The sequence below is a fragment of the Pleurodeles waltl genome, chromosome 6, assembly GCF_031143425.1.
Source record: "Pleurodeles waltl isolate 20211129_DDA chromosome 6, aPleWal1.hap1.20221129, whole genome shotgun sequence".
Lineage (NCBI taxonomy): Eukaryota > Metazoa > Chordata > Amphibia > Caudata > Salamandridae > Pleurodeles > Pleurodeles waltl.
In genome coordinates, this window is record NC_090445.1 from 32,022,193 (window position 1) to 32,044,620 (window position 22,428).

Here is a 22,428-nt window from a genome sequence, read left to right on the forward strand (position 1 = left end):
AGTAAACATGTATGTGAGAGCTAAGCTTAGTTTCTGTAATTTAAAACTCTGTGACTCTTTCCTTCACCAGTCAGCAGCAAAAAGCAGACTGTGGAGGGTGGAACAAGAGATTAACCTTATCAGGTCATATGGGGTTAAAGGGTGTGTGATGTCACTTCCGCTACCCGTGATGTTTTGGTGAACCAATATCCATGGTCTCAGCTGAAGAAGGAGGTGACGGCAAGGAGCGAGTTGGCAATTCCTACGCACACTGCCCCCTGGCGTCCGTAGGTTCTAGGGCTTCTGAAACTGAGCACAAGGACATCAGAATTCAAGGACGACCCTCCTCACTGATGGCCAGGCCGAGCACTTGCAGAGGGTAGAAGGTCCCTCCAATGGGCTCCCAGAGTTGAAAATATCAAGTGTGGAGCACACATGACACCAAACTTACTACTCATAGGTGACATCTCAACCAATCACCTTATCCATCCCATCTGTACACACAAAAGGGTAGTAGCTATTTACCTGACCAGTAGGATAGTGTTTATAGTTTTGTCAAGAGATGGGAAGATGCTATAGAAATAGAACACCTACAAGGTAGCTGAGGTACCCCACCCCCATCTTAGTGGCATGAGCATGACAAGTTCTAGAGTAGGGGGATCCAACCTTTTCTGAAGTGAGAGCTACTTCTGGTCAGTGAAATCCTAGTGAGCTGCTGAAAGCTACACAACTCAAGGATTGTTACCAGACTCCCTCACGTCCAGTTTCCTTGACTTTAATCCTAACATCCATAGAACCACATACAATGGTTCTAACAAAATACTTTGAGTAACAGCAGTATGACAGGGCTGCCATGTGTGTCAGTGAGAGCGTGGTCTTTGAGGATGTATGAACACGTGCGTATGAATGGGATATATGTGTATGAGTAATTGAGAGCCTATGTTGTACATACTTGTGTCACAGGACATACCTTTCACCATATGTGGCATCGTTCCCTGTATAATACAAACATACAACTTTTTTTTAAATGGGAGAAATTTAAAGTGCAGAAAAATGTTCTGGCAAAATATTTTAAAAATTTAACATTTTCCTGAACTTTGAATTTCTCCCATTTTTAAAAACAAAATACTGTATTTTTCAGTTCTATATGGTGCAGTGTCTACTGGCCTCTGGAAGTAAGAGGCCTGTGTTTGTAAATGTGACACTTTGAAATGTCAGAAAATTAAAATGAAGTGTTAACTTAATAATTAAGGCAACTTTTCATTTTAATTTTCTCCCATTTAACAGCATTTAGAAGCATCATTTCTTTCTCACCCTCCAATATTGAGTTGGCAAGGACTTTTTATTTAAGAGTTAAATACCTCAGTGCTTCAGTTTTTCACCTCTGTACCCCAGCTGCAGCCCCAGCGTAAACCTGATGGAGCACTGCTCGCTATCAGGCCCTACTATCTGCAACTTGTTGATAATAATACCAAATAAACACAGCCTTCCTTAATTTTAAAAGGAAAACGTGACCCTGTGCTAACCAACCTACTATGAAGGTGTCTGGGAGCTACTTGGAGCTGAGGACTGACTGGATGGAGACACCTGTTCTAGAGTATATATTTAGAATATGGGGTGGGAGGTCAATAAAATGAGTACCATTGAGTTGGGTAATGATAAACATCAGTTATTCAGCGCCAAGAGTCCTACAGGTGAACGTGCGCTTTACAAATACGCATGTTATGTTATGTTATGTTACTGGAGGGGGCGGCTTCTATTATCAGCTTATTCTGAACTAGAGCCTGCAATTGTCTTCTGACCACATCAGGTTTCTTCTTTTGCCAGTGACTTCATTTCATCTCTGTTTGACTATTGTGAAGCGGTTCACTTAAGTTTGTCCAAGGCCTTCATAATGGTTCTGCCAGAGAATTGCAGAGATTTTAATAAAAACCTGATCATGCTTGCCAGGGGGTGGTAGGAGGGGATGGGCAATACACCCAAGTCCTATGATTATAATTGAGACGTGGTACTCTCAGGGGCATCATGCCACACTCTGCAAGGCGCTCCTAACACTTTTAGGTCTCGCCTACAGAGAGCGTGTGCTGTGCTGCAAGACGTATTGTTTACAATTCAGTGGGCTTACAACCCGTCCACAGCGCACCATTAGTTGTTTTTCTTGTCACTCTCATTTGCAATCTTTCGCTTACTTAGCTCCTGTTGCTTTCCCTTCCTTTCATGTGTTAGCTCCTCCCCGGAGCACGGGCCAAGCTTTTTGCAAAGCACTATTTTCTTTTTTATTTCATAAGCATTTCAGAATTATTTCTGGATGTGCAGTGTGCTTTCCTGTTTTTAACATAGACATACGGCTTCAATTTATGTCGCTTTCACCCTATCTGCCATCTCTGTTGAGGCTTCAGTTACACCCACAACTGTACTACTCTACGCCACTCCACTCTATGCACTTCACTCTACACTCTACTTAATGGCATTCTACTTTGTCACTCCCCTCCATAGTGTCACTCTACCGCTCTATACCCCACACCACTCGAAGCCACTCCACTCTATGCCACTTCACGACACTTTACGCCTCTCTACTCTATGCTAATCTATGCCACTCTACTCCACGCAACTCTACTCAACTGTATGCCACTCTACTCTACATCACTCAACTCTACGCCATTCCACTCTACTCAATGCAACTCCACACTACTGCCCGCCACTCTACTACATGCTGTTTCACGCTATTCCATTGGACACAGTGCACTCTACAGCACTCTACGCTAATCCACTCTACCCCAATCTACTCTACTCTCCTCCACTTCACTCTGTTTCACTCCAGGCTATTCTTCTCTATGCCATTGTACTCTATGCCCCTCTGCTCTACGCCACTTCATTCCACTCTACTCCACGCCACTCTACTCAATCTCACTCTATGCCATTCTACTTTATGCCACTCTACAGACTTTACACCATTGTACACACACAACTCTATACCACTCTATTCTATGTCACTCCAATCTACTGTACACCACTACACTCTATGCTACTCCACTCTAGGTTGTCACTCTACACCATGTCACTCTATGCCACTTTAATCTTTGCTATTCTACTTTACACCACTGCACACTACTCTGTGCACTTTACGCTGCTCCACTCGACACCACTCTACCTTACCCCAGTATGTGCCACTCCATGCCACTCTGCGGCCCTCTGCTCCATGCCATACCACTCTACTCTATGGCACTCTACTCTATGCACTCAACTTTATGCCCTCTACTTTATGCCATTCCATACTCTATGCCACTCTACACTACTCCACTCTATGCCATCTTACTCTATGCAATGCCACACCACTCTATTTTATGCCATTCTACTCTGCTCCACTCTACTCTGTGCCACTTAACTGTATTTTATGCCACTCCATTCTACACCATGCCACTTCACTCTACATCATGCCACTCCACTCGATGCCATGCCACTCTACACCACACCACTCCACACAATGCCATTCTATGCCACTCCACTGTGCTCCAATCTACTGGTACCCATCTCTATGCCACTCTACTCTAAGCCTGTCTACACTATGCCACTCTACTCTAAGCCACTCTATGCCACGCCCTCTACTGTATGCTACCCCACTTTATGCCACTCCACTGTGCCACCCTACATTACGCCACTCTTGTCAATGCCGCTCTAGTCTACACCTCTGTCATTCCACTTTATGGCAGTTCATGCTACTCTATCCTAATCAGTGACACTCATGCCACTGTACTCCACTCTACACCATTCCACTTTGCCACTCTGCTCTATGCCATTGTACTCTATGCCACTCCACTTTACTCTTTGCCATTCAACTCTGTCACCCCACTTTGTGCCACTCTACTCTACGCCACTTCACTCTACACCAGTCTACTTTACACTGGTCCATGCCCTCTACTCTTCTCCACACGGCTCCTCTGTTCTATGCCACCCTACCCTACCCACTTTACTTTCAGCTACTCCACTCCAAGCAATGCCTCTCAACACCCCTCTACAACATTCTACACTATGCCACTCTACTCCACGCCGGGGATATGAGGAGGTGGTTGCTGATGATCAAGAGAAGGGACAGAATTAGATATGAAAACATACAAATGACAGGCAAGACGTGTGAGGAATGCTGTTTTGCTCTGAGCTGTTTTCTGGGAAGGAGCCAGTCCAATAATCTGCTTATCGAGGGAGCCACACTTGGCCTTTAGTTTCATATGTGTCTGTGGGGTTGGCTAGTACCAGGAGGCCTGTGGCACCTGTGTAAGATGCTTTGAAGTCATCCCAATTTTTGAGCAGGACAGTATCATTTGATGGTTTACTAAAAAGGAGTGTGTGAACACTGAAGTGGGCTTGTAGTTGCTCTACAAAGGTTTGTTCTAGAACCTTCTATGTATCGGGTGAATTGAAGAATTTTGAGAAAAGGAGTGACAATAGCTCACTGAATAGAGGCCTAGAGAACTTTTGATTTTGTTTTAATAAAGTCCATGACACATGGGGATAGGATGCCAGTGCATGTTTTGAAAAGTTTTGTTTTGGGTGGTTCTCCTGTTGTGGTAAGGTCATGAAGATGGCCAACGTTGCGCCTGCAAGAATTGGGGCTTCTTCAGGGCAGACTGTAAAGCTGGAGGTAAAAGGTCTCCCACTAGATGGGATTTTCCTTTGAAATCTACTGCTTTCAGTGCCTTTTAGTTGTCCTAGCGGGGGAGGCCGGACTGTAAAGCAGTGAGGAGTTATTGTTTTTCAGAAAGTCCTGTGCTTTTGAAAGTCCGGTTGTGCTGAGGCGGTCCTTTGTTAGAATTTGAAATGCATTTGTATTTTAAACAGGTAACTACGGACTGTGGGACCAGCACATGGCCATTTCCTGGGTGAAGAGAAACATTGTTGCCTTTGGGGGTGATCCAGATAACATCACCATCTTCGGGGAGTCTGCAGGGGGAGCCAGTGTCAGTCTACAGGTAAGAAATCTGATGATTCCTTCCACCAAAAATGGAACAGACAGGAATGCATTGTAACGGAGTTCATCTGTTGCCGTCTGAGTGCACCCTACTTTGGTGGGAGACGAGAAGGGCAAGGGGTGCTTGTATGTATGTCCTTGTATGCATAGGTTTTTGTTGAAGGCAAACCTACCTAGAAAGCAACAGAGCACTGAACAAGAGTAACGATTCAGGGTTGTTTACAATGAAGCAGGGTGTTTGCAGGAGCGGCTCGCTGTACTTTTTATGAGTGGGGCGGCGCATGGAGACACTTACCTGCATGATGCCGCCACCAACACACCTCCTCTGTTACATGCACAGGCTCCCACTCTTCCCTGTGGCCAATCCTGACGCTGCTCAGAGCAGCGTTGGGATTGGCTGCAGTGCCCAGCCAGAGCGCTCCCAGGCAGACTTGGGAGCCTGTGCCTGCTCTCTTCAGCCCGGCAACACAGTCCCACAACCAAATTTGGGGGAAAAACTCCCTACGTAGCTACACTCAGAGAAAGATCTACTTCCTGACACGCCAATTAAAAACCTTCGTCTTCTTCTATGATTTATACCACCAGACTCCACCCTTTTCAAAGACCATTAATTCCATTTTGAATAAAAGTTTGTTTTCAGCCTCTTCACACTTACTTATAAAAGGAACCTCTTTGCGCATTAATCATCTCCTTATCCGGCTCCTATGGAAAGCATGTACATCAGCTCCCACTCATTACACGCCCTGCCAGAAACCAATGAAGCTGTCGACTCCCCGGGCCCAGACAAGATGGTGACCACCCTAGAATCTCTTTTCCCTGTCTGAAAAGGGTGCGAAAGAGCCATTTCCAAAGACACATTATTCAGCTAGAATCCAAACAGACAAACACCAGACCAGCCAGTGAATAAACATCCTATGCCCAAGCACACGCAAAGAATAGTTCAGGTCGCTAGGACTTGGACGTTTGAATAGCGCAGGATGGTTAGAATTAGTGTGTTGGTTGAGTCTGCTGGGAAGAGCAACTAATGTCTGCCCTGGAAGAGCTGAGCCTTTGCCTGCCTTGTTCATCGAAGAACTCTGGCCTGGGCACTGTAAGCCCATTTTACGGAAAACTTAAACTACCCCTACTATATCAAGGATGGTCTGAATGTCTTGGGATAGCCATCCTGATTCCTGGGCACTTGTTCTCATCCTGCTGAGCCACAGCATTGCAGAGATATCTCCCACACCCTGCCATTGTTGGCGTTTGAAGTATGTCAAGCCATGCGCACTAGTAACTTTACACACCCCTTGCTTTGGCAAGAAATGCCTTATTGGCAGTGTTTTCATTGGGTGCAGTCTTCTGGGATGAGCCACTTTGGACAAGAGTAACACTTTGCAAGACTAAAACAGAAACATTGTAAGTAGTTGAATAATCAAAAAAGACCAAAGACAAATGTAATGTGAAACAAAAAACTCTTGTTACGGATTGTACACGACATCGCTAAGCACTTTAATGTCTTCAAGAGGAGCCATATTTCCATGTTTTGTAGGATGGGTAGAGTGATGCGTGCAATCAGTAAACGCTCTTGTCTTTTGTCCCTCTCTGGATGCTGTAGACACTGACTCCGTACAACGTGGGGAAGTTCAAGCGAGCAATCAGCATGAGTGGCGTTGGCCTGACCCCCTGGGCCATCCAAAGGGACCCTCTCTTCTGGGCTACAAAGGTAAAGGCACACAATATCAAGTTGACTTGGGTCTTGCAATTGATAAGAAAGTGCTGTGTGAATACCAATACAATGATTTCTGAAATAAAGCGGGCTGGATATGGGGGTGGTAAGCACAGGGGTCCTTCCCGCTGCTGGTTCGGTATCTCCAATTATGTCTGGAGAGCTTGTTCCAGAAGTGTCATGTTGAGTTTTTCTTCCAACAGCCTGAGTTTGTTTGAGTTGCTCATCTGACATCATGTAACTATGAGATATCCTGCAGGTGGGGGCAGAGTACCGACAACCCTGTGATGACACATGGGCCCGGGTACTAGATAAACTGATGCATGTTACAAAGGTCTTCAAACGTGAACCTGCGTTAAACCAGAAGCAACACTGGGGCTTCAGTGCCCATTCCATGTGTTTGTGCTATTTTCCATTGATGCTCGCTGTGGTGGATTGTTTTAACAAAAACAAACAAGTGGGAAATTGCCAGTCAGACTTTCAATACCTTGTAAATAAGTATTCCTGTATTGACCTAACCATAGCAACCCTGCCCCAGTATCATTGTGTGTTTTTACACAATCATCAACATTAACAGTCACACATTTGTGTATTACATTGTTTTTAGAAACAAAAATGCAAACGCCATCTAGAATGACACACCTATGGGGTACCACTGTGGCCTTTGTCTTTTCGGTGACCAGGCTTTTGCCTCCCTCAGCCTTCTACTTTTCTGTAACCTGGCCTTTACTTCCCTCAGTCTTTACTTTACTGTGACGTAGATTTTGCTACCCTCAGCTTTTTAGTTTACCGTGACTTGGCTTTTGCTTCCCTCAGTTTTTTTAACTTTACCCTGACCTGCCTTTTGCTTCCTTCAGTCTTTTACTTTGCTGTGACTTGGCTTTTGCCCCCCTCAGCCTTTTACTTTACTGTGACCTGGCTTTTGCTTTCCTCAGTCCTTTACTTTACTGTGACTTGACTTCTTGCCCCCCTCAGCCTTTTGCTTTACTGTGTTATGGCCTTTTGCTTCCCTCAGTCTTTAACTTTACTTTGACCTGGCTTTTGCTCCCTTCAGCCTTTTACCTTACTATGACTGGCTTGTGCTTCTCTTAGATTTTCCTTTACTGTGACCTGGCCTTTTCTCCCCTCAGTATTTAGTTTACTGTGATCTGGTTTTTGATCCCCTCAGTATTTACTTTACTGTGACCTGGTTTTTGCGCCCCTCAGTATTTACTTTACTGTGATCTGGTTTTTGCGCCCCTCAGTATTTACTTTACTGTGATCTGGTTTTTGCTCCCCTCAGTATTTAGTTTACTGTGATCTGGTTTTTGCTCCCCTCAGTATTTACTTTACTGTGATCTGGTTTTTGCTCCCCCCAGTATTTACTTTACTGTGACCTGGCTTCTGCTCCCCACACTATTTACTTTACTGTGACCTGTTTTTTTCTCCCCTCAGTATTTACTTTACTGTGACCTGGTTTTTGCTCCCCTCAGTATTTACTTTACTGTGATCTGTTTTTTTCTCCCCTCAGTATTTACTTTACTGTGATCTGGTTTTTGCTCCCCTCAGTATTTACTTTACTGTGACCTGGCTTCTGCTCCCCTCACTATTTACTTTACTGTGACCTGGGTTTTGCTCCCCCCAGAATTTACTTTACTGTGACCTGGCTTCTGCTCCCCTCACTATTTACTTTACTGTGACCTGGGTTTTGCTCCCCTCAGTATTTACTTTACTGTGACCTGGCTTCTGCTTCCCTCAGCCTTCAACTATTCTTTGACCTGTTTTTTCGTTTTTAATTCTTTCAGCTAGCACAGAAAGTGGGGTGCCCCGTGAGCGACAACGCGGCTATGGTGAACTGCTTGAAAGTGACAGACCCGCAAGCCATCACCATGGCGTACCAACTGGTCCTTAGTGGCCTGGAGTGTAAGTCCCCCCCCCCAAATCTAATCCTGCTTCACAGAAGTGAGCTCCGCTGCCCACAAACAGCAACCACTAGCGCAAATAAAGCACTGGAAGAAAACAAGCTGTGGCTGTGAGCTGTCTAAGGGACGCCGCAGGCGGTCAGATGTGCACTTATTTAATGCAGAGTGTAGGAGCTACCACTGTTAGTGAGGCGGGCCACGTGTAGAAGGGGGCTACAAGTTTAGTAGGTCAGGGAACCAGGTGCAAGAGTAACCCCATAAGTTAAGTTCACAGATGGCATCCTTCAGTCAGTTGCGCTCAATTCATTATGAGTAAATTGGGCAATCGTGAGACATCGGACCACAAGTGCACAATTGGTGTTAACACCGATTTCTTTTCTAGTATAAGTGACTGCAGCTGTTTTTACGTTCCCTTATGAATTTCTCAGCATCAAAAGAAGTGCCTGCCCAGTGGCAAAGGGGCGTTCCCAGCTTGGCGGGGTGAGGCTACATGCAAATGAGGGAAACCTTTCCTCTGCACACTTGTTCCATGTTGTTGAAGTAAGGGCAGAGGCAAAAAAAAAGCCTACTGGGGATGAGCTAAATGTGTGTAAATTAATATACCTCCTGTAGTATTGTGAGACTAGGAGCTCTAGAACCCTTGCGGTTCTGGGCGGACGTAAGAGAGAGATCGCGTAGTTTGCTGTGAGGTAAGTTGTAGTTATTAACGGTTATGATGTAATCAGGGAATATTGTGTGATCATATGCTGAGTAATAAAGACGTCTAATCTAGAGCTCTATGTGTGGCATGTTTGTTATCATGCTCCCAGTCTGGGGAGGAGGCTACACCTCCAACTCTCCACCTATACCCTCTGCCCTTGGAGAGGGGCATGGATGGTTCCTGAAACACTCTCTCTGTTGTCTCAGGGTTCCAAGAGGACTGTAGTGCCCCTGAGCAGGCAAGTTGGTATCTGTGTTGCCTCTAAGGGGGTGTGGTTATGAAGACCGCCACAGTAGTGTGTGCAGCCCTTTAATTCACATACCCACGTGGAAGTCTTCAGTGGGCCCCTTAACAGTTTGGTAGTTCTACCACACAAACCACCCAGCGGTGGGTGTCTTTCTGTGCTGCACTGTGTGCTGTGCATTTGCAAACTCCTTGAGCAGTGCATGCTGTGTGCTGCACTTGCTGTCCTCAGCAAGATGCACACAAAAAAATGTGAACACCCTTTTAATAATCACATCCTTGTTCTTAACAGCAGAAATAACTTTAAGACTGGCAACAAGTGCTTTATGAAAAGTTCATTATAATACTGTAAATGCAACCGTAATTACTATTTTATTTTCTAAAATTGCGATTCTTGCAGTCTTAAAAAAGAGAGATAGCTATTCTTCTAGCTCAACTTGAGTTACTAATGTTGCTGTACTTAACACTAACAACAGTGAAAAGATTCCAGTTGTCCTTAAATCCAGCATTTTACTTACCTGTGTCTTTCTTTGTGTTCATTCTCAGCAGGCATTCTAAAAAGAAGCCCAACTTCCTGCGGGAAAAAAAACAAAACTAAAAGAAAAATAAGTCCAACTGAGATATTCTACAGGACTGGGCATAAAATTACAATTTCGAGCACCTCTCTTGCTGTAGACTTGTTGACTTCAGCAGACGCAGCTGAGGGAGATTTGTAGTAAGCTAATAGCCTGTACTAAAGTTTAACATTGTTAAAGCTCAGAACCAAGAGCCTGATTTAGAGTTTGGCCGACGGGTTAATCCATCACCAACGTGACGGATATCCCTTCTGCCGTATTATGATCCCATTATATCCTATGGGAATCGTAATACTGCGGACGGGATATCAGTCACGTTTGTGTCGGCCAAACTCTAAATCAGATCCCACGTTTCGCCAATTGCTTTCCAAATTCCTGTGTTTCTTACCAACCTCCTGCTATTTCCGACTCACCCGTTCTCCTGTTTTTTTTCACCAACAGATCCCATGGTACATTATATTGCCTATTCCCCAGTCATTGATGGCGACTTCATCCCTGCTGAGCCGGAGAACCTCTTCAAGAACGCAGCCAACGTGGACTACATGGCGGGAGTGAACAACATGGACGGCCACCTCTTCGCCGGCCTCGACGTACCTCAAATCAACCAGCCTCTTCAGAAGATCACCCCGTAAGATGGACCCGGGTGCGGGTGGGGGAGCTATTTTGAGTGCCACAGCATCCAGGTGCACTGTGTCGTCGAAACAATGTGCAAACATATCAGAGGTAGAAAGTTAGACAAGGACCTGGAGTCTCTCCTGGTCAGTTTCTGATGTTTTGCTCCCTATTCTATAGTGACAATTTACCATCTCATTTCAGTTGCAGAGAAGTAAATCCCTGGCCCATCTAATCTGACAAATGTGTCGCAGCACTGTCGACTCTACTTAGCTGAAACCTCTCTTAAAATGTAATCTCCAGTTGGCCCCTAAAACTGGATTACAAGTTGGGCAGAAATTGTGCCTGACTCAGGAGTTTGTCCCTACAATTTGCAGTAGGAAAACCTGCTGGAAATCATGGGAGCAAATTGTGCAAATTCTTGGTATGCATACACAGTAGTGGATGGAGTCATGCATAAATCGAGTTTGATTTCCCACCCCTGCATGTGCAAACTGTGATCTGGCACGTTTGAGCACCCTGTGCTAACACAAATTAGCAGATATGATTTGCACCCGTATTTTGTGGGATCATTGCAGCAAGGGCCTTGTGTCTGGTGCTCTTTGCTGGTGCACTAGAGAAACTTTTATATTTTATATTTGTTCTGAAGCTAGTGGGAACTGTGTAAAACAAATACTTTTTAGGCAGGTTTCACCCAAGTTTATCTTTGTTTTAAATGACTCTTAGGCCCCCCTCCCAACCATCAGCACCCAATTTCTTTTGTAAGACATATACTTTCTCTTGATGTTTGCAGGAACACTGTGTTCAAGGTGGTTGAAGGGCTGACAATGGAGAAGGGGGTTCAGGGTGCAAATATGGTCTACAACTTGTACACTCAGTCCTGGCCCGAGTCACCCGACCAGGAGACGATGAAGAGGACAGTTGTGGACGTGGAAACAGACTACATTTTCCTGGTTCCCACCCAGACAGCCCTGGCCCTGCACCACCGCAATGCCAAGTGAGTATTGTATGTTATTCATCATGGTCAGTTTTGTTTGTTGTCTGGATATGAAGCAATATTGGTGCATTCTCCAGGCCCAGCTACTTGTGGGGGATCTCATAGGTTCAGAGGAGACACTGCATGCATTTTCTACTGATTTAAGTACAACATGTTTACTCTCACACAAACAGAAGAACACACAAAAAATACCTTCTGCTCTAAGTTACCTCCTCAGTGTGCTCACTTCTGGAAAAATTGTGACAAACGATGGTCTCATGATGTTTGGAACCAGCTCAAGGTCAAGGCCAGAACAATGGAGATCCCATCCTGTGACTACTAGACAGACCACAAGCACCATCCTAGGACTGGCTATGGACTCCAAGTTTACCTTCAGGTCACAAGTGAGCCAAGCAGCTAATTGACCTCTTGATGAGGGGCATTCAGTGAGTTTTCCCATACCTTGGGTTCCTGCAAAAGGGCCAGGCTACTTTTGGATGGTTACTTTCTCAGCTTGACTACACCCCTGGTTTACTCTTTAGAAGTCCTATGAAACTTGTTGACTTAATACTTTTTTAGAAAAAACAGTTATTTGTTCAATGTAACAAGAACATTCAAGCAGAGCGACTGAACTCGGGTACTGTGAACAAACCCGCAAACAGCGCACATTTTACAGTACAATACTCTGGGAGAACATTATGCAGGGGACAGTGAGTTCAGGTTGTAGTCTAGTGTGGTAGATTAGTGAACCAGGAAGTGGTGGTCTCAAAGCAAGAAACCCTTAGTCTGCCAGGTTCATATAGGCCACATCATTCGGCATCGGAATCCGTGCCTTTCGCACTGCAGCCTTCCTCTGCAGGAGACATTGGGCCAGATGTACAAAGCCATTTAGCATTTCTTAACGTCTTAACGGTCTGAATCGCTATTTTGGGCCATTAAGAAATACTTAATGGGCTTTTCAGATGTAGAAAGATCTTTAGAGAATCGCAAAATGTGACTTCTACCCAGTAGAAATTGCGTTTTGTGATTCGCAAATAGTGATTTCCTATTTGCGATTTCCAATGCACATGTACGAAGCAGTTCCTAAATGGAAAACAGACATTTAGGAAATGCAAATACCATTGACTCCAAGTTGATGGTAACAATGTGTAATTTTAAAAAAGCACCCAAAAATGTTTTTTTTTTGTTTAAAGTGCAATAGAGCACACACATGCCCCAGGGCGTATGTATGCTCTATGTGTGCACCACTATTTTTGGTGTGCATCACAAGGGGCCTATTGCCATAGCCATCCTTGGTTTGGGAAATGCAAAACCAGCCCATTGAACAAATGCAATGGAATTTCCTAATAGCGAGTCCTACTTTGTAGGAATCGCTATTGGAAAATCGATAATTACATACATATCATTTTGCATTTCCTAAATAGCGATTTCTGTGGCGTCACAGGAAATGCAAAATTGCATATTGATAGATCCATTAAACCGTTCACACAGCGCTACTCTTGCACCCAAATCCTCCTGAAGTTTTCCATCATTTCTATTGTGTTTCAAGTGCCCCTCCTCTGCCAGCGACCATTCTGCCACATCCTCTCCCAGCGCTCTGTAGACGGCACCCGTTGTCCCACCCACATGATCGCTACTCGCCTCCTAGCCAGCAACCAGTCTAGTCTAGCCGCACAAACTTATAAGTCATTCTCCTCCTCTTGGCTCCCATCCGACAAACCTGTGGCGTAAGGACTCCCCGCAGTGACTTAATATTCAGTAAACTGAAGAGAACACAGGAGAAGTTTTTGTACAGTGCACATCCCCAAGTCATGTATTTGGAGGCCCTCTTGTATGTGATAATGAAGAAAAAGGAGGGAAAGTGAAGTAAAACAATTGCCTAGGATCACACAATTTGGTAAAGTGGGGATGCTGGGACTGATCACAGGTTTTCTTGTTTTACATTGTGCAATTCAGACACTAGATGTACGTGTTTCACGTCCCTTACACCCACCTTACCTTACCTCACCCCCCACCCCAATCACCACCCTGCTATCATCAGTGCGGCCCTCGGTCATACTACTAACCAAACTTATTGGCCCCTTGGAAAATACTTGTGAGTACTCATGGGCTAGACCAGTCATAGTTAAAGCAATGCCCTTATCTCACTGAGCGATCCACAGGACTAAACCACTCTTCCTTCAAGAGAAACTCAAATATTACCAATTATAATCTGCTCTAGGCTGGCTCCTTCACAAGGATCCATCCAGCGAGTGAAACTTTAGTGCGGATTGATCCCTCGGACATGGAGAATTTGCAAACATCACCAATTCTGGAAAGCATTAGAACATGACCTACTCATCCACATAACCCCAGTGTCCAGGATATGAAATGCAGACATTGGGCAGTAGGTCCTCACAGCTTCGCCTTTCCTCTCGCTCTCCACGACGCATAATACTTATGCGCTGCATGTTTGGAGCATGTTTCCACACCTCACGCAACTCAGCCAAAATCGCCCGCATAGAGCATGAAAAAGGAAAGAACAGGGAGAGATAATAGAAGACGGAAAGAACAGGGAGAGATAAAGATATTTCTCCCTATGCCACCCCTGAGGTGGCGTAGGAGTCTGGTACAATAGTGCCTGCGTAATGGGGATGATTGTTTCTGTGCAGGAAGTTGCCCCTTCCTGCACAAAAACAATCACAAGAGGTGATTTCCTATTTCTAAGTGTGCTGCAGAATGCTGCACACATAGAGATAGGAAAGAACAGGGAGAGAATATAGAAATAGGAAAGAAAAGGGAGAGAAAAATATATTTATCCCCTATGCCACACCCGAGGTGGCATAGGAATCTGACGCATTCCCAGACTTGTAAATCTGGGAATGCGTCCGATTCCTTTGGGTTTCATGGGTCATGCGTGGGAACACCCATTGAACAGTGTTCTGCGTGGAAGGGGTCCATATTTACGGAAGGTGGCTTTGCATGGCCTTGTAAATACGGGCTGGCATACTGCACCACCAGAAAAAATAAGGTTTGGTGGCGCAGTGTGCCGCTAGTGCCTCGTAAATGAGGCCCTATGTCCGCTCAACCCAGAAAGGTTTAAGGCGGTTCCCCTAGGCTAGGGTCTGACATCCTAAAGTCTGCCTGCTACTGACTTGATAATGTGAGAAGCACCAACAAGAAGTGCCCCTGAAGATAAGCTGCTTTTGTAACTGGATCTTAACAGAACTGGCCTGTGTGGCTTCAGGCATTCCATGCCCCACTGGTAAACTCTGGCCAGGGACCCCTTTTTGCACTGATAATACTTATAGAAAACTTTCATTCAAAAACCAAAGTGGGCTCAAGGAACTCGCTTCTGAGGAGTCCGATTTGTCAGAGCAGAAAATAATCTCAAGTCTCCCAGGTACATGAGGGAGTGTCTCATCCAGTCCAGGTGTTTCCTTTGCATTCAGACCTTTGAAGATCTGATTATATAATTCATGAGTTTATGAGTTTGTAGCTCATCCAATCTAGGTTTTGCCTTTTCATGACCCTCATAAAAGTGTGTTGCAGTTGGTGAAAGAGAAGAAACAGGTGTGGTATGAAGTGTTGGATGCAGGGCTAGTGCAGATGACTCTGTATAGAGTGTAGTGTTTTATGGAGGGGTTTGTTTAATTTAGCATGTGAATAGAGGGGTAGCATGTAACATACATTACTCAATCTGCTGCTAGTAACACCGCCATACACACAGCAGACGTATCTTTAACAGCATATCCATATTTCATACACAAAGTGCAAATTCAATCTCAGTGGGCAAGCCATGCCAGAAAATTACACCATGCTCCAAAAGAGCCTCTTCCGTACACCCAACCACCACGCCAATCCACCAAGGTGCCCCCTGGGCAACCAGTGCTCATTAGGTCACCTTTTCCAATATCTATAACCACATTTCAACCTCTGCACTAATCACGGCCATGATAACCATCAAGCCACATCTAACATTCATCGGCACAACACCAGTGCCTCAAATAATCTGAGCAAGCAACAAAATCTTCACCACAACCAACACAAAACAAATGCCTAGCATCCCACCTCCTCCAGTGAAAGCCAACATAGCCCCATCACATTCATAAGACTTCCCCATCACTTTCTTCGCAAAGAAATAAACATTTCATTACCACCAACCAACATAATTCAGGCAATAAATAAACCCTCAAGATAAACTTTAAACTCAAGAATCCATCATCATATTTCCACTCCTTACTCTTTGCACTGAGGCCACCACACTACATTATGCGCATACATCTGTCCAACTTGCACTAGAAACTCCACGCACCATTGCGATTCCTTTGGGTTCATTCATAAAGTCACAATAGCCTTCTACTTAAAGCAGGCAAAACAACCCTTCTGCCACCTGCAGCCACCAATCTAAACATTCTGCCGCCAATCTAAACCTTCTGCCATATATAGCCATGATGCTGTCTACCAATTTACCTATCCTCCCACATAAATCACAATCTAACACTGACCACCTACAGACCGCCATCCACCCATCTGTCACCATTAAATCCCCTTTGTCACCTAAAGCCACCTACCCAACCCATGCACTACATACAGCTGCCAACTTAACCATTCTATCACCAATCCAACCCTTTGGCCATCTGCAACCACTACTCCAAGTCTTCATGCACCGATTCAAGATCCTGACCACCTACAGTCATCAATACAGTCCTTCTGCCACCAATCCAATTTTTCTGCCACCAATCCAGCTCCTTGGCCACTTACAGCCACCAATCCAATCCTCCCGTCACCTGTAGCCACTGATTCAACACTGCAGCCACTAATCCGAAACCTTGGCCGTCTACAGCCACTAATACAGTTATTCTGCCATCTCAGCCATTCTGTTTTAGCCATTCTGCAACACACAATCCCCAAGCCAACCCTTTGACCACCTACAGACCCTAATGCAACCTTTTGTTCAATAATCCTAACTTTCTCCCCCCAATACATCCCCCTAGCCACCTACAGCCATCAATCCAACTCTTCTGCTACAACTGCAAATGTAAACAATATGCTACCTGAAATCACTGGTCCAGTCCTTCAGCCACCTGTTGCCCCCAATCCAACCCACTTGCAATGCCCCCAATCCAAACCCTCTTGCTACAGTCGTCTTTTTAAACCAACGTCTCTTTCAACGCAAACTCTACCAAATACACCCCGACTACAGCACAGATGAAACAGAGTGTGTCTTCCAGTCACCAACACTCCATGCCCACAAGTTAGTCCTTATTTTGCAGTTGAGTGTTCGATAGCAGCCTTGTCATCACCTGAGATGGAGGTGTGGTGCCCAAAGTTACAGTTTAAGATGACAGGGAATACTCTGTTTTATTCTGTACTCAGTGTGTCCTATCACTTTATTATAGGAATGTTAAGACCTACAGTTACGTGTTCTCCCACCCCTCGCGAATGCCCATCTACCCCAGCTGGATGGGGGCAGACCATGCAGAGGATCTCCAGTACATCTTCGCCAAGCCCTTTTCCACCCCCATCGGCTACCGCCCTAGGGACCGAGATGTCTCGCAATACATGATTGCGTACTGGACAAACTTCGCGAGAACGGGGTAAGCGCCCAGACCACTACCCAAGCTCCTGAACATCTGGGAGCGGTTACTTTCTTGTAAGTGTCAAAATGCTAATTCTACATGCACTGACCTGCTGCATGTGAAGATGTAGAGCACTATCCCTGCAAAGCATGTCTGTCTGTCTGTCTGTCTGTCTGTCTGTCTGTCTGTCTGTCTGTCTGTCTGTCTGTCTGTCTGTCTGTCTATCTATCTGTCTATCTGTCTATCTATCTATCTATATATCTATATATCTATATATCTATCTACATATATCTTTCTATCCCTCTATCTATATGTAAATATGTCTATCTATACCTATGTAAATATGTCTAGCTATATTTATATGTATATCTCTATCTATGTCTATCTGTTTATATCTGTCTATGCATATTTATATCTATCTATATATAGGGGGCGTGGCCAAGATGGCGACCAAGTAAGTCGCACTTCACAGAGCTCTGCAGCCCCCGGTTGCATTACTGATCCTGCTGCATGAAAGGTCCACATGTGGGGGCAAATGCTGTGCAAGTGGGGGACCCCATTTAACCCTGGAGTGCTCCCCCTGGATATGAGGGGGGCTCTCCATGGCTCGCGGGCCTCACCAGCTGCGTGTGCGGTTCAACAGCGCCCCATAGAGCGGCCGCTCATCATGCGTGATATGCCCCAAATGTCAACCTGGCCTGTTTTCTGCAGTCCCTTACTCCAACCCTGTTACATAATTTACAAGCACTCACTCACTGGAGTGGAGATTGTAATTGTGTACCAAACCTCGACGGAGATCGTTCCCACCCTCCACTGTCGGGAGTGCACTCAATATTGCTTACCCAACACCTTACACGTTGGGCATCACACACACAAGTGATGAAGCATGGCACAGCCTCCATCCCTTACTTAGGAAATATTCATTCTATTCAGGGCTGCATGATATCCACACCAGGATTGACCTCATGTACTATAGCAACGAGGCACTCACCAGGGTCTCCATGGCTGAATATTTAGGTTGCACCAAATCAGATCATTCCCACTTACAACTGCAACTGAGATGGGGCCAAGAACGCCATTGTATACCAACTTGGCGCTTCCAAGAGGTTGAAGCTCTGCATGATTAATCTTCTGCACGGACATCTCCAACCATATCACTACTTATTTTACACATGAGGGTACAGCCACAGACCCAGGCACGAAATGGGATGCCTTTTAAGCTGTGCTTCGAGGGCACTCTATTAAATTGTCGTACGGCTCCAAATTGACACTACGCAGAGTTCTGCATACTCTAGAATCTGACATCAAGCAATACGAAAAAAGTCTATTGGTTGACCCGTCTGTAGCTGCCCTTTTACCAAGTGCGTGACTGACATACACTGCAATGCTACGCAACTATGCAAAATAGACTACACCAAATACCGCGCTCGTAAACACGCTGAGGGTGATAAGGCATGCAGATTATTGGCGTGGTTGCTTCGCCCTGAGAGACCAAGACCCCCAATCACCACAATATGCAACAAGATGGGCACTTTCCTTAACACGCAAAAGGAAATCAACACCGCATTTCGTGATTACTACAAAGACTTATACACAACACCCCAAAGCACGGATGCCTCCCAAATTGGGTCATTTCTGGATACGGTACAACTGCCGTGACTGCAGGAGTCACTGTGTGCAGATCTCGAAACCCCCAATACTGAAACAGATCTCAGAAGCAATTTCACAAATGTTGCACGGGAAAACCCCGGGTTCAGATGGCTGGCCTACAGAAGTTTATGCCACCTTCAAAGCCAGGCTCACCCTTTTCCTACTTAAACTGTATAATTCAGCCCTTTCCAAGGGAATCTTCCCTATGTCTCTTCATGAGGCTTTACTAGTGATCTTACTCAAACCCGATGGGGACCCACTTCTAATGGGGTCGTACAGGCCTCTGTCCCTATTGAATTTGGCTTATAAGATCCGGGGAAGGTGTTGGCCAACCGTCTGATCCCTATTGCACAAATTCTAGTACACCCTGATCAAAATGGGTTTATACCGGGACGCAACACCTTTCTGAACCTACACCACCTGATCATGTTAATGGGCTGGGCAAGCTCAACGAACACAAACATCTGGGTGGCATCGTTAGACATAGAAAAGGCCTTTGATACCTTGGAATGGGATTATCTAAAGGCGGTTCTGGTGTGGATGGGAATAGGACCCAAATTCGTCAAAATTTTACTGCAAACATTACATTGATATTATCAGTGATGTTATCAAAGATGCCATGAGTGCCATAACTTATGAGTAATTAGCAGTGCATGGCGAGGGCGTGAGTTACAGTTACCTTAAGGCACAAGTTATAGTTACTTGAGATAACTCTAACTATACCTGGCGAATTTCTAAGGTTTTGTACGTTTAAAATGTGAGCCTAACTATAATGTACCTGTAACCTTTGTTTTTTTTAAGTGATTTTCTATGGTTGTTTAAATTCTACTTCCTAACTATAACGCCCCTGCAACCTTTGGCTTTTTCAGTGAATTTCAGTGTTTTTTTAAATGTATAGTAATTTTCACTTCTATACGTTAATGCAATCAGCAGCCATGTGCGGCGGCGGTTGGTGACAGGGCCTGGCCTGGGGCCAGGCCTTGTGGCCAACCCCCTACAACTACCCAACATTACACCATGCACAGCCTTCACCATGTGCAGCGGAGGTTGCCCACAAGACTTGGCCTGCAGCCAGACCCCGCGGACAACCTCCCTAACCACCCAACCCCATGTTGCGCATTTCACTTTGGCCATGCATGGCAGGAGTTGTCTGCGACCTCTCTGGGTGTGGGAATAGGTGTGAGAGGGTGTATCTGGGGGTGAGAGTGGCTTTCAGATTGTCTGGGTGTGAGAGCGCACACAACAGTGTTTTAGTGGGTGATTCAGTGTGTGCGCGGGTCTGTGAGTGGGTGCATGAGGGTGTCAGTGGGTCTGTGAGTGCGTGTGTGACAGTCTGAGTGGGTGTGTTAGTGGGTGCGTAACTGTCAGTGTGTCTGTAAGTGGGGGTGCATGAGGGTCCGACTGGGGCTGTGAGTGAGTGCACAAGGGTCTGAGTGGGTGTGTGAGTGGGAGAAATCGATTGAAAGAGAGAGAGAAACTGAGGGCGTGAGATAGTTTTTTTAGGGTTTGATGTCTGATATGCTCAGGATGAGATATTTGTGTACAATTTAAAATCAAAAATGTATTTGTTATTTTTTTTAATTGTTTAAAAATAAAAAAATAAAGAGTCCAGCTTGACTCGAACCCCAATGCTCAGTTTGAAGGTCTGCGACCCTCACACTGAGCTTTGGGTTTTCATTTTTTTTAATTAGCTCTTTATGGCCTATCTGGCACCGCGAGGGAGCGCTCAAGGGCTCCCCCGTGGTCCCTATATATTTATTAATTAATTAATTATAATTTTTTTTTAATATATATATTTTTAAAATATTTGCCCCAGGGAGGTGTTGGTCCCCAGGCAGCCGCCCCCAGCTTGTAAAACAGTGTAGCCCTAGGGAGGTGGTGGTTCACGGGGCTGTGAGGGATGCTATCGGGGTCCACTTACTTAAACCATTTTTTCCCTGAGGGGATGGTGGTCACCTGGGTGCCGGGGTCCAGATGGACCCCCCTTCATATTTGTATATTCACCCCAGGGAGGAGGTGGTCCCAGGGGCTGTGGAGGAGGCTGTACAGCCTCCCCCACCTTAAAAAGAATCTTGCCCTGGGGGTGGTGGTCCCCAGGGCGCATGTGGAGGTGGAGTGGACCCCCGATCACATTTGCTCAATCGCCCCAGGGAGGTGGTGGTCCACGGGGATTATTAAAGCCCAAGGAGGAGGGCCCCATGCGCCCCCCTCCTCTATTAAGCTCCAAATGCCCCAGGACCTGGCCCAACCAGGGGCAAAAAAACAAAAAAGTGCAGGAGACCTCATTTAAAAAAAAAAAAAAAATCGACGGATCCGCCTGCGGATTTTTCAGATTTTTTTTTTTGATTTTTTTTTTTAAATACTTTTTAGCCCTGGCGGGGACCCTCACAGGCCCCAGCACTAGAGTTAAAGGGTCAGGGTGACTCTACCCTGCCCCCTTTCTTTTTCTGGGACTCGGCTTATGCCGAGTCCCAAGATGGCTGCCACCACTTCCTTGTTGAAGTGTTGGCAGCCAATCAGATATCAGCACAGGACAGTTGGAGCCACATCCCTATACATCTATATTGTTTTGTCCTTAAATCACTCTGAAACTACTGAACCGATTCACACCAAACCACAAAAAAACGTGATCTGCGGAACAGAATATAGCTTCATGACAAATTTGGTGTAATTCCGTTCAGTGGTTTGGCTGAAGGCGTGTCTAAAGGTCCTATGGAAAAATTTATGGGGAAAATCGTTTTGGAACCCCCTTTTTCTTGGGCCCTGCTTGAGGGTCACCCCAAAACTTTCACGACAGAAGCTGAACTTAGCAAAGTACAAGTTTCGGAAATTGTGTGAAGATATGTCAAGCGGCGCCAAAGTTATAGACAAAACAAAAAACCCTCTTCCTATGGAAACTAGGACAGCCACTATATAATATATTTAAAAAATAAACACACACATACCTATGTGTATTGACTGAAAAAATCAAAGGCTACAGGGACATTATAGTTCGGAAATAGAATTTAAAAACATAGCAATTCACTACAAAACCAAAGGTTACATGGACATTATAGTTAGGAAATAAAATTTAATAAACATAGAAATTCACTGAAAAACCAAAGGTTACAGGGACGTTATAGTTAGGCTCACATTTCACACATACAAAAGCACTAAAATTCAGCGGTTAGTTACCTCAGCTAACTATAACTTGCGCTCCCGTAATGCACTGCTTATGACCTCACATATTATATCACTCATGACATGATCAGTGATGACATCTCCCCAGGGTGATATTGGCCAAGGGGACCCCATCTCCCAGGGCCTGGCCTAATTATTATTATTTTTTTGGGGGGGAAGGGGCCTCGTGGCCTCCTCCCCAGGGCTGATCTCAGCCCAGGGGACCCCATTCCCCAGAGCCCGGACAAATTATTATTTCTTTTGTTAAAGCCCCGAGAGGTGGCGGTCCCATGGGTGCAGGGGGTGGGGGGCTCAGGCAGTCCCAACCCACATTTAATTTATTTGAAGCCCCGGGGAGGAGGGGGTCCCTGGGGCTGTTGTGGGGTGGCTGGGTGCTG

At 45.4% G+C, this 22,428-nt stretch overlaps 1 protein-coding gene across 1 annotated transcript in view; it reads left to right on the forward strand.

The window, feature by feature from the left end:
* CEL (carboxyl ester lipase) overlaps positions 1-22,428 on the forward strand; it is a 52,002-nt gene that overhangs the window by 23,423 nt on the left and 6,151 nt on the right. Inside the window, exons 5-10 of the mRNA XM_069237133.1 lie at positions 4,816-4,946; positions 6,543-6,650; positions 8,438-8,555; positions 10,514-10,700; positions 11,478-11,681; positions 17,042-17,239. Coding sequence (XP_069093234.1) covers positions 4,816-4,946; positions 6,543-6,650; positions 8,438-8,555; positions 10,514-10,700; positions 11,478-11,681; positions 17,042-17,239 — 946 coding nt within the window. The remainder of the gene's footprint in view (positions 1-4,815; positions 4,947-6,542; positions 6,651-8,437; positions 8,556-10,513; positions 10,701-11,477; positions 11,682-17,041; positions 17,240-22,428) is intronic.